The sequence below is a fragment of the Struthio camelus genome, chromosome 2 (genome assembly GCF_040807025.1).
Source record: "Struthio camelus isolate bStrCam1 chromosome 2, bStrCam1.hap1, whole genome shotgun sequence".
NCBI classification, from domain to species: domain Eukaryota; kingdom Metazoa; phylum Chordata; class Aves; order Struthioniformes; family Struthionidae; genus Struthio; species Struthio camelus.
In genome coordinates this window covers 55,601,995-55,615,368 of record NC_090943.1, presented here as the reverse complement: position 1 = coordinate 55,615,368, position 13,374 = coordinate 55,601,995, and the positions used below count along the sequence as shown (strand labels likewise).

At 35.6% G+C, this 13,374-nt stretch overlaps 1 protein-coding gene across 4 annotated transcripts in view; it reads right to left on the bottom strand.

The window, feature by feature from the left end:
* Positions 1 to 13,374, bottom strand: part of BBS9 (Bardet-Biedl syndrome 9) — a 320,100-nt gene that overhangs the window by 82,902 nt on the left and 223,824 nt on the right. Inside the window, exon 23 of one of the 4 annotated variants that reach the window (XM_068935862.1) lies at positions 5,115 to 5,156. The exons of the other annotated variants lie outside the window; for them this stretch is intronic. Within the exon in view, the coding sequence (XP_068791963.1) occupies positions 5,152 to 5,156 (5 nt within the window). The 3' untranslated portion in view covers positions 5,115 to 5,151. The remainder of the gene's footprint in view (positions 1 to 5,114; positions 5,157 to 13,374) is intronic. 4 annotated transcript variants of the gene reach the window in all.

Genomic DNA, 13,374 nt, shown 5'->3' with positions numbered 1-13,374 from the left:
TTCAGGTAGAAATATACACAGATATTAGTGAATCTCAGATAAATATGATGATTAGAAAGCATTCACTGAGTGCCTGTGAAGTGAATTCTAGTCATATCAAATAGAAGAACTAACAGAAACATGAAGGAGATAGTATCTTCACCTATTTTACATTCCCTAAATTATGGTACGATCATTTAACTTATTTTACATTTCTTTCATCCAGTGGCATAGGAAACATTTAAATGACATATCCAGTCAATGGGTCAGTGTGAGACTTTTTGCTTTTAAGATTCATATAATAACTCTAGATACAAGAGACCATCTAAGTCAAACCTCCTGCTTAAAGCAGGGTCAGCACTGAATTCAGACCAGGTTGCTCAGGGCTTTATCTAATGAGGTCTTGAAACCTCCAAGGATGGAGATGCCACAACCTCTCTGGACAGCCTGTTCCAAAGCTTGACTGTCCTAGCGGTGAAAAGGTTTTCCTTATGTCAATTTCGAATCTTCTCTCTTTCAATTTAGGACTGTTGTCTTTTCTCCTCCTGCTACACAGCTCTGCTCATAAACCGTCTCTCTGGTACTGGCAGGCTGCTCTCAGGTCCACCCCAGCCTTCTCTTCTCCAAGCTGAAAAAGTCCCATTCCCTTAGTCTCTCCTCAAAGTGTATGTGCTCCAGCTCCCATCAGCCTTGGTGGCCTCTGCTGTACTCAGCTTGTTTGTAACATCTTTCTTGTACTGGAGAAGACGAAAACTGGACACGATATTACTGATGTGCAAGTTTCCTTATCTTTTTTTTAATAATATTTATATAACTGAAGATCTTTGCCCAATTATTTGTGCTAATCTAAATATAGCCATTAACCAAAAATGTTAATACAATGGACAACATGAGGAAGGGTTACTTATATAAGAGCTAGCAGCCTTCATCCTGATATTGCAGTGAATTCTTAAGATTAAGTACATTCTTTTTTGAGTGCAGTTTGTTTATGCTTTCTAATTTACATCAATATTTACCATTATTTACTACATATTTGCTGATTTTAGCAGCGTCTATTTTAACTAGGAATAATTATATTTAACATCATTTTATCAGAAATCAGATATATTTTAGAGTCTGCATACACAGAAGAAAAATGTTTGCTTAAGTGTCTTTGCTGTTCAAGAAAAAAAATCTAATGTAGGTATTAAAATCCAAATCTTCTTTTCATATTCTGCTAATTACCATCCTCCTCAAACTCCTCATACTCATGGACTAATTCCTGCATCGTCTGTAATATAACTCTTCTGTTCAAACACTAAGTACTAAAACCCTTCTCATAGGCCCCCACACTCCAGGGACCTCTTTGGCTTTAGACCACAAGCAATTTTTCATCTCTTTATCAAGTTCACACTATAATCAGTCTCTTGTAATCACAACATAGAAAACTCACTTCCGGCACTAGCATTGCATGAAATTTAATCCTTTTCCAATGCTTTCTTTTAGAAAGCAAGAACCATCATCCTCATCTTCATACATCTCTCACATACCATTTTTATCCAGGTCATATTTTTCATCAGATGTCTTATGAATATCAAATTTTTTTCAGATTTAAAAAAAAAAAAATACACAGAGCCCTGCAGTAACAAAGCTTGCCTTATTTGATCTTACCTTTTTACTAGTTCCTTCAATCTTCTCCCTCAACCAACATAGAAGACATTTGAACAAAGAATTGCCTTAAAGTTCTTTCTAGCCAGAAATAATTATTGCAATGCATGACTCATTTAATATACAAAGAAATGTCACAATTATTTCATTTGTCAGGAATAGGTAACATCACTCTTTGAGCTCCTTGTAGAGCCCAGCAGCTATAAAATGCCTTTGTGCAATGTATCAGCATTCCTGAATTTTTGTGGAAATGGAAAAAAATCAATATTGAAATTCAGGGAGCTGGAGCCTTTACATGAAATACAGTTTTGTTCCTACCACAAAGCATAATGTCTTTGATCTTTCTGAACTTCTCAATCATGTGTGACTAAAGAATCCTTCACAATGAATTATGTTTGCCTTCTATGTTAATGAAAAGCCAGCATGCATAATTTATGGAAGCTAGGAACCAAACATTAAAAAAAGTCATAAAAAAGCCATGGGAGTCTTTAATGGGAGAGTCCCCACCATCTAAATGGAACTGTTATACAATATTTTCCTGTTTGATTTATTAGGTTTTATTTGAATACGTTTAACTTTGCAATGATGTTTGTACAAAAATTCCAAGGAGTGAAAACATTAAGAATCGATATGAAGTCAAACAAATGAATGGTCACAAGAATAACAAAGCCTGTAGAAGACTCCCATTTTCTTTTAGAGCAAGCATGAGACTTAATTCTTAATCATTAAGATCTTAAAGCCTCTCTTTCACAAAGATATATCATGGTATCTTACTTTCTTGTTAGCTTTTATGCTGTTACTCCTTTGTAAAATGACTTTGTGTACGGAATGAAGTTCCACCAACAGAATTGTCATCACTTTCTACAGTAGCAGAGAATGGCTTCTTTCAGAGGCAGGAATTGAAGAAGCAGTGGAAAAGAATATAAGGTCTGAATCCTGAACTGTAAATATCAACAAGAGCTCTTCCATTAGCTCACAGTTTCAAAGTATATGCAGGTATAGATCTTTTGTAGTTTTTTTGCCCCCCTTCCCGGTAAGTGAAATTATATAATAAATATTATATTGAAAGTAATGCTAGGAATAGTAAATACGTTACTACAACTTGTTCCATCTTTCTGGACAAATTTTTTGTTCATTTTACAGTGCAATTAGTTTTTTCCACATAATAAGCATGATTCTCACCTCTCATCCTTTTCAAATTAATATACTACTTCTTAGTCTGTCTACACAAAGCAAGATTTTTCATCTACATCATCTTGCAAATATTGCATGCGCTTATCTAGATAGCTGCTAAACTATGACTCTTAAGTGCTAAACTATCACTGTAGGTACCATGCCATCTAGGGGCTTATCTTCCCTGCAAAATTTATTTGAACAAATAACCTAGTTGCTCCTACCTTGATTCATGTCTACACACACAGTCTTTGGTATGGCAATGCAACTTGCTTGAGCACATAACATAGATTTCCAGATGATAAAAACAACATTTTGTATAGCTGAGTAATTAGTTCACTATCTAGTTACGAAGGATATCTTTGGAAAATGAACACAGGTACAGGAAACTTGAGAAAACAGTGCACATAATATTTTTATTTACCTCACTATACCCCTGAATGGCACTACTTAAATTAGATCCGAATAACTTTCAATTTGAAAAAAATGATATTGAAAAAATGTAAGTCTTAGTTCTCAATTAAAACATTAAATTGAAATTTATAGCAAGTTTCAAGCTATGTGTTGGGAAAATATTAATAAACCGGAACAATACCGCAATCTTATCCTGCACTAACGCAAATTACTCACAGTGCTGAACAATTATGAGTGAGGCTAAATATGTTGAGACTGCTTACAGGCTACTTGTGTAAACAGAGGAATGAAGTGGTTTCTACTTTCAGAACAATTCAAGAACTGGATCTCGCTCCCAGGAAAAGTCATTTATTGCCTTCAACAGGAGTCAGATTAGGCCAAAACGCTTGACTAATGAGCTGGTTTCACAGTACAAAACACTTTTCACCTACAGTGAAAACTGAACCTTCAGTCTGGAGTGGAAAAAGCTGATATTTAAGGACTGTTGGCTCATTTGAATGATTCAATTCCCCACTTTTTAAAATCACAAATTCAGAAATTTGTCCTAAACGTCAACGTTCTTTGTGAATCATGAAAGAAAATAACTATTGATTTAGAGAGGAGCTGTTATGAAATTCACTGGTAAATTTAATAAGATAGTTTTTTGGATCCCACCTGAAGCTTGTAGCAATATTTATGTACAACAAATCCAGAAACAACCTTCTGTCCACCTTTTTTTCCAGCCAACCTACTACCTTTTGGCATTTCCTCTTCAGTCGTGGTAGGTCTGTCCAAAGGTTACAGAGAAAACAAGCTAGGAGAAGAAATGCGTATTCCTCATTCTTCATCCCCCCTAAGCATAGCTCCCATGATAAGCCATTCTCTTCCTTGTAAACATTTTAATATCAAAACCTCTTTCTCAGGATCAATCATAGTAAGTTCATCAGTTTAGCTCAAAGAAGAAATATGCACAAAGACTTGCCCCATGGGAAATGAAAGAGGCTTTCAAAAGTGATTGACTAATTTTCTTAATCAATGAAAGGAAGTACTGACAAGATACAAAAATTATAAAATAGATTTTTATTTGCATTTCCCCAAAGAAAATTTGAAGGGAAAATAACTTCATAAAGCTTCCTACACTTCCAAATGACAATAAGTCCACATTGATTTAACAGATTAGGAATGGGAGATTTTTTTTTTTTTATTCCAGATCTTTATTTCATATCCAATCATATTCAGTTCCAGCTGTTACTTTAATCAATGCACCAGTGAACAAGAAATTAACAAATGTAAAAACCTGTGCAGAATCTGATAGGCTTTTTTTGATGTTTCTATGATATTTAATCAGAAAATCGCATTCCTTTCTCAGATTTCTAAAGGAAGATTCAGAATGTAGCAACTGGACACTGACTTCTATTAATGTCTTCAGAAATGTGTCTACAACATTTAATAACAAAGAGTTATTAAATCTCTTTTGGAATTTTTCATGCTATGATTATTACTAAATTTTATAGAATTTTGCCTCAGGAGCCTGGGAACTAGCACACATGTTGACAATCTCAGAGGCCAAAAATTGAAATATCTTTACTTCCTCTGATTTAGTTTCTCAGATACATGACAGGCATACCATGGTGATATGGCATGAAGGAATCTGTACCACTGTGGTATCTGATTTTCCTTTACTTCAGAATAAATACATAAAATTAAATAGAGAAGGAGGTAATAACAAGGGTTCTGTAGCAACTACTCTAGCAGCCTACTGAATTATTAGAAAATAAAATCGTTACTATTCGGAAACACTTTATAAAACTTCATAGTAAAGAGAGAATTTTGTTCTATTCAACATCAAAGACTTCCATAGTTTGGTTCAAGAAAACTACACAATCTAACCCCCAATACAAGTTACACACATTCAAACTTACAAACTCCTTAAATGTGACGCATCAGTCATGGTTCATCTCAGCCTAAGGAAGAAAATTATACTGGATATAAGGTCGCATACTGTTCATTATTATCTACTCAAAAATTAAAATTCTATAACTACTTACTCAACACTCAACACTACTAAATAACTAATTTATTATGTTTACTGATGTTAAAGATGTGAACTAATAGCAAACATAGTAGCTAAAGTTACGTGGCATCTTTCCCCTCTGTGAATTTTGCAAAGGTGCCTCATGCAGTTAAAGTCCGAATTGCTCCGGCAATGCTCGGGACCTGTACCAAGAGCCGCTGGCTGAACACCAAACAACGTTCTATCATGTTATGCAAATTCAAAGCTTCACGAGTACAAAATTAAAACTGTTTCTCAAGGTGCAAAATGAATTGGTTTTAGTAGGAAAAGATATCACAGTAATAACATATATATTTCTAATAGTCTGGACAATTCTTACAGCTCTTTCTTACCAATACAGTCACGGGGGTAAAAACTGCAGGAATTCATCTCTGCCTTCATTCATCTCAAAGTAGAATGAACACCAATATCAACTAATATCATTTAAACAGCACAGAAACGTTTTCCCTCCCTCACTTTTTGCCATAGAAACCACAGGAAATTAAATGTAACCCCATGCGTTAATAGAAAAGCAGATCTACAGGGTTAAAGTAACCAAGGAACTTAAATCTTTTTTTACTTGGTCAAACTGCCACAGCCCTGCATGTAACAATCCTAAATCAGGGTCTTTTCTCACAATCACAGAAAAGGAGACTGAAACTGCAGTTCCATCACCTTCTGCAAATTTTCTAGGTGGGTTATACATGACTTATAGCTGACATCCTTCTTATGAACAAAAAAAAAGGCATGGTTTGATCATGTACCTTTGATGCTGTGACAGGACTGTAAAAAAGGATTCAGTGATTGAAATTGTCAATACTAATAAAAAGAGAACGTGAAGACATGTATGTGATGCACTTTCTACTTTAACGCATTTTATCTTTTTTTGATACAAAACTTCCTCAGAATTATCAAGCAGAAGGTAAAACGTATTTTGGCCAAGAAAGAACTATATATACAGACTTGATATATATGCAGCTCAAAATATTCTTTTCTGCATAATAGGAATCAATCAAGTCAGCCAGTAAATGATGCATGATGGCTCAAAGAAACTTTAAAAACCTCATTTCTGACAACCAGAGTTACCATGCATTCATCTGCAAGCACACAACCTTCTGGGTAGAATTTTCAAAAGTAATTAACATTATCCTAAGCATCGTCTTATTTAAATAAAATAAAATTCTGTACTAAGTGTTTCTTTGGTCTGAAGACTGTAAACAATCACTTACCAACATATAAGACAGCTGGCAGGTTTTTGCAGATCAGTAAGTCTTTTACAAGCTAAGTTTCATTTTCAAACGAAACTTAGGTAAAACATTGCATGCCTTAGAGGCACAGTAGCAAGAAAGGTGGGTACTCATGCTCCTGACCTAATAACCACAGGTTATTAGTGCTTTTTTAATATAACTATCATAAATATCAGGCAACTTTACATCGATTTCTGGAAGAGGTTGATCAGCTGGAAAAAAAAAACACACACAACACAGAAAAGAAAAGAAAAAAGCCAGCAGCAAAGTAAACTGAGCAAAAATGCTTCACATTAACTTCCTTCACCTTTTGTAATCTTCATTATGCAGTCAAAGAGCATTTCAGTGAAAATATGAGTGGCCTTAGCAAGGGAGTTTCTACTTAACTACTTTGCTCATTTTGCCTTATTAACAGCAACAAGAGAAACACAATCCATGCAAAGAATACAAATGATCATATAAAAGCTCTTTCCCAAGTCAAGTGTTACAGGCTATGCACATGAGAACACAGCACCAAGGCATTTTCTGCTAAACTTAATCTTATTCAGTATCTCTTAATCGATGATGGCTCAGAATATTAAATCTCTGTTAAACTGACATCTTTCTATTTTGGGGGAAAGTCTACAGGGAAGACTGGTTTTGGATACAGTATTTAAGACAGAGTTTAAAGAAAAGAGCAGGAGAAACACTTTCCAATTTATTCTCCAAAAAGCCTGGCCATCCCCACCTCCCATACTATCCAAATACACAGAAGATCTTATACCTAATTAAGCTGTCACTGTACACACCATTAGTAAATGTCAGTCATAGGCCTAAATAGCAGAAAATTGCTAAAGGCTAAACTATTTACAACCACCATCCTTTTTTCCTGAAAGAAAACACTGCAGCATTACGTACTTGCTTTACAATGTCTATTGTTGAAGACTGCGCAAGGAATGTAAAAGTTTGCGTGGAGAGCTGTTGTCTGTAAAGGGAATAAGGTTACAGACCAACAGGCAAATTTTACAAGGATTTTCACCATCATCAAGGGGTCAGTTTGGTTAACCCTTTATCAATAAAGGTTTGCCACAGGAATACAACAATTTTCCAGTTTCAGTGTTCTCCCCTTACCTGGCCCAATTGCTTTGCTGCTCCTCACAAGTTTGGCCAGCGGTGCTGATTTCATTTTTAGTTCCCTGCTAATTTACTTGTTAAGGGTTTTTTTTTTTTTTCCTCTTAACATTTTGAAACATTGCCCAAACTGCAGCAGAGAAATGTATGTGAAAAAATTTAATTATAACTATTCACTGCTGTCATGCACAGAACAGGACCTGAAATATAATACCGTGCCAGCAGACTGCTTTTGAACTACATCCACACGCTCTCTGGTGATATGTAAACTCACTGCCTCACCCTTATATATTTTCTTCTTCAAAGCAGATACCAAAGAAATGACTTTGTCCTCAGTTTCTTAACATCAAAGACAGTGGGTCAAATTAATCCCTAGTGTAACTCTATGAAATTGGTCCTCAGTGTTATTTTCCAAGGAAAGCACTATTCCAAAACACACATTTAATTAATATCCTCTCTCGTCTACAGATTCCTACAGGGCATTTAAACTTTTCCTTGTGGCACACTTTTTGCAATTAATGTAACTTAATATAAAGGCTCCGTCTATTCTGGTCCTTTAATAATGCTTGGAAATAATTTTAACATCGATGTTTAACAAACACAAGGATAACACGGAGTGACTACTCAACACTGGAATTATGTAGCTAACATAAAGCAAAACCAAGGAAGTAGATTTGATTCTGTGACAGTGTATGGAAAAGTGGTGGAAGAGGAGGAGAAGCAATGCTTTGAGAAAGATAAAACTAGCTAGGGAAAAAAAGGATATTTGACCACTGAACCTATCCTACCCACATTATTAATTACAGGCAAAGCTCCTATTAGCTAAAAAGATAGGATCAAGCTTTTCATGAAAAGGGATAAAGTTCTATCAGGGTTCTGTTTCAGAGATTATTACTGAATGGATTTAAGCGTGTACTTAAGAGTCTTCCTGAAAACACCATCTTAGGTATACACACACACAAAGGAAAGATGTTTTTCCTGAATCAGACCTCACATGAGAGAAATAGCAGCCAGGAAGGGAGAAATAAATGTAAGTGTAATACAAAGGAGTAATATAATCTCCTATCTGGATTTAGCTTCTTGAAATTAGAATTAGACGAATCAGCTAAATGAAGGCTCAGCCTTCAGTGAATGCCTGTTTTAACAATCCTTTTACTGCTTCTGTATCCATTTACCCTTTCTAGCTCTGAACTGGAATGCAATGATGCTGGACAGCAAACACACCTGAATATGGTAGGTTAACATTTGCAAATGCATGTATTTTCAAGAAAGTTTCTTTAACAAATACAGTAGACCCAAATAAGTCCTCTCCTATTCTCCATGATTAGAAATGAGTCAAACTCAAAAGGAATTTAAAAAACCAAAACTATAAAATCAATAATAATACAAATGAGAGATAACAGGACGCAATTTCTGAACAGAACTTTTCTGAAACATTGCAATGATAAAGTTAAAAAAGAATAAAAGTGTATATGAGAAAATCTCCATGATTCTGAAAGAAACCAGCATGAGCACACTTAGCTTCCAAATATTATTACGGAAAAAAAAAAAGAGGTTATGTTACTTAAAAATGTAAGAAAACCAAATCTAGACAGGTTTACACACATTTGAAATTTTCACCTTGTGCAGAAGAAACAATTGCCTGAGATTTTAAGAAGGAAAAAAATAAAATTGTGAACTCACACTACATGAAAAAAGGCTTTTCAAACAACTACTGTAACTCTTGGAACACCACTCAGCTCCATAGTTACTCAGATGTCCACCTCTAGGAACAGATACAGATTCTCTCAAGAAAAAAAGATTAGTGGAAGACCATGTGACCAAAGTCACTGCTCTTAGCAAAGTATTTATCACATGAGGCTAACACCAGGAGTGCAAACACTCTGAAACTTGTGCTTCTTGGATTCTATCCCCTACCTTGTACTCTCTCTCAGTAAATAGCCAACCGAATAGGATCACTAGCCAGGATAATGTAAATGTCTTTGCTAACAGGGCATCTGCAAGGTCCAAAAAAATCTCAAAAATCAAGATTTCATCTTCTTGAAGCATTTTAAATGACTTCTTACTTTGCACAGTTGATAAGAATATGACTTAATAGAATACATACTTTGTGCTGCAGTGTGACATTCCTAGTGACAAAAACAAGCATTATTCATGCCAAATATCCCATACTTCATGGGACTTCATTTTCTGGTGTGGACAGGCTTTCTACATTAGAAAAATTCAATTTATCGGCTACCATATTTTTAGCTGCTTAGATTCCTAAAGAATATACGATTTAAAAAAATAAAGAAAAGTGATAACAGCTTGAAATCAACCTGAAGCTGGTGCCTTTAAAACATCACTCCAAATTTTAAGTGATCTTGCAACACAGGCCCAATTCATAGCACAATCCTGTTACATATTTTATATAATTGACCTTTTGCAAACATTCTAAGATATACAGCCTTGATGCTTTTGCAACACAAATGGGAGTAACTTATTGTACACACTGTTAATTTGTACTCGGATTTTCTTTTCCCAAATTTTATAAGTGAGAAACTAAGCCCAACAGAATGGCACTCCAAATCACCGTTCACTTGAACGGCACCATCGAAAATGAGTAGATATCTAGGTCCTCAAAACAATCATCATCTTTTCAAGGGATAAACTCTATAATTTTAACTTCACTTTATGATCAGCGAAGTTCAGCAGCCACTTCCCAAGATCACAGAGCAGACAGATTACACTGTTTTTCCTGAATCAGACCTCAGGAAAAAATCAGACCTTGGGGGAGATCCTAGTCATATTGCAGTCGGAGGGAAAATTCTAAACTACTTCAGAGGAGCAAGATTTCAGCCCTGATGTGAAGGATTACTCCACAAGTAGTTCCACTGGTCAGCAGTTACTCCAGCAAGATTGGCAGAAACTAGTCAAGCAGCTCTTTTTGATTCTCAAGGAAGAACCGCTATGTTTATGTGGCTTGAAGTATAATTTGAAGACAATTATTTTGACTCTAAAATTTCGTTCTGATCCTGACTTTCTGCATAACTTTCTGCATGGTGAATCTCAAACTCAGTATAACTCAGCTCCTCTTGTACTAAAATGAATTTAGCATCACTTACTGTCTTTGTAAATGTTTGTGCTGTTCGGATGAACGGCATTTTGCAATGTAAGTGCAAACTCTTGTTATTTATTAAAGGAGAAATGCACCACAGGCCCTCACTTAAGGTTGTTCAGGCCCCTTCCCTTCAAAACCAGCAAGAGAATTATTGATTAATCACCACATCATCTCAGTGAGAAATATAAAAGCAATATAAACACGCCTGTGCCTAACAAATCAGCCATCTTAAGCAACTGAGTAATTTTATCCGTTTATGCACCCCCACTTCAGTAGTTTCTAGCAATCTAAGTGGATACACTTATATTAGCCATCCGGTGGGTGGTATGCTGGTGTATGCTGAGGTGCTCTTAGCTTTAGTTTATGGGCTACTCTGAAGTTATTCTAAAGATCAGTTCTCTCTTCCTTATATTTAAAGGCTTTCAAACTCATTGCAAACACAAGTTCAGATTTCCAACCCAACAGGTAACACTCAAAAGTAAAATATTCCCTTAAGTTACAGAATATTTATAGTAGCCACCCTATTAAACTTTATAGGAATCTACACTATCTAAGGCAACATATGACAATTCATTTATTAAAAGAGTTAGATGGACTTCAGTGATACCATATCAGGAACGATGCGCTGTTTTGGGGTATTATGGTTCTTAATACTGAACATGAGTTATTGCATACCGTTACTACTTACCTACAGATAGCAAAGGCTGAAAAGATGTAATAGTAGTTAGCATCAGCAAGTAAAAGTCGCCAGATAAAACACTGTTTTTTGGAGTACACGACTGAAAGACATTTTCAGGCTATTACTGGGCCATTTTTTGCCGTTACAGGCAACGATGAAATAAGTTACCAAGAAACATCTTAAAGTAGACAGATCAGAATGAACCAGACCAAACCAGAACGAATCCTATCAACAAGCTGTTGAAGAACATCACTGAGTTTTGCAGATAGCAAAGGGGTGAACATATCTTGACAAGAAGTGATAAGAAGAAAGATATTCAGCTAGAAAGTAACAATCTACCTCCAGCAGGTTATATTCATCCAAGAGCTGATATATTTAAGTATCAAATGTAGGTCTGCTATGGGGAAAAAAAAATCTGTTAAAATTAATCATTAAAATTGGTAGACTAGGAGAGCTAAATTCTGTAGAATTAAAAGGGCTTGCTGACCGAAAAATTTTACATTAGCAGTAGATAAAACTGACTGAAATAAATAAGTAGGTTATTATAATATGACAGGAGCAAACAAACAGCGTTTTGTAAAGCAAACTTTCATCCCCAACATCAAGATAGTTTAACATGGTGACAGAATTATAACTAAGGAAGAACGTACATAAATGACTTTAATCTCTCACCATCAAAGTTTGTTATGCAAAGTAACTAACCACTCATGAAAGATAAAGTACTGTCAACAACTGGAAATTCGAAGGAGACATAAGAAGGAAAAAATCAGTTTTTAACATGGTGGAATTAATGATAATCTCTCCAAAGTACAGGTCCTCTTCATTTACCAATTAATAATCCCATACCTAGATGATTCTGCGATGTAAAACACCAAAAAACATAGCTGCATTTCCCTCTAGCACTTTCTGTAGAAAAGAAACGTTTTGTCTAAAAGCTGTAAAGTTATCTCATTTTAAAACAGGCAAAATGCATGAGGTGTGCCCCAGTTGTGAACCTACATCTAAAAAGAAACTCAAAACCATGGAGTTTCAAAAGAAACTCCAAACCCTGTCAGGTTTAAAGCAAAATATGAGCTTTGAGGTACGGTGAAGCTGGTGGATAACATGGTAAATGTGGCTCAGCCATTTCTTTTACTCTGCACTATACTTTGAAATAGTTAGTATCTATCTGCTGTATTTAGAAACTGACACTGCATCAAATATAGTATCTCATCTCACTCAGAAAAAGATCACCAAGAAGAAAGTGCAACATCAGTAACAAACATTGCCTTAAAACCACAGCACGGTCTGAAATCAGGGATTTAGGTAGTTTTTAATGAAATATATTTCTGTAGCTTGGTATCCTCCTATGATGTGCTGAAAGCATTTGTATCCAACTGACGTCACAGGCAGCGGTGCCAGGCCATTACCATGGTTGGTGGGAAGCCAAATGCGTAAGAATTCATAAGAAACAGACAGGGTGAGTTAAGTTACACATCCTGGTCACTCAATAGGTTACTATAACTAAAGTCCGTTACTGGACCTGGATGCTTTTAACCTTCCTTTACGCTCTGTTCTCTTCTCTCCCCTAGTACATTTCTTGAGCACCACCTATTTGTTACCCCTCTAAATAATCAGAGCCTTATAGTTCAGCATCCATAGGTCTAATTGCAAGAGTGTCTAAAAACAATTGCTCTTCGTTTCATGTAAGAGAATTATAGATCCAAGCAAAACAAATCATCTGTATGACCTTCCCAGCCTCTTTCTCTTCCCCATTAGTAGGAGTTCATTGTTGCAAAAGAGATTCCTATACCATATCCATAATCCTCTTTCTTTTCCTACAGCAGTGCTGCTTTGAATTTTTCCTTCCCTCCAAACTACTTGGTAGAAAGTTCTCTTTTCATAAAGTTGCTGTCCCTCTAAGCAGATGACCCCTGATCATCTTCATCAGACAAAGACCCTCACTGTATTCTCTGTTCAGAATTTATGAAAACTGTCATCAGCTAAAAAATAT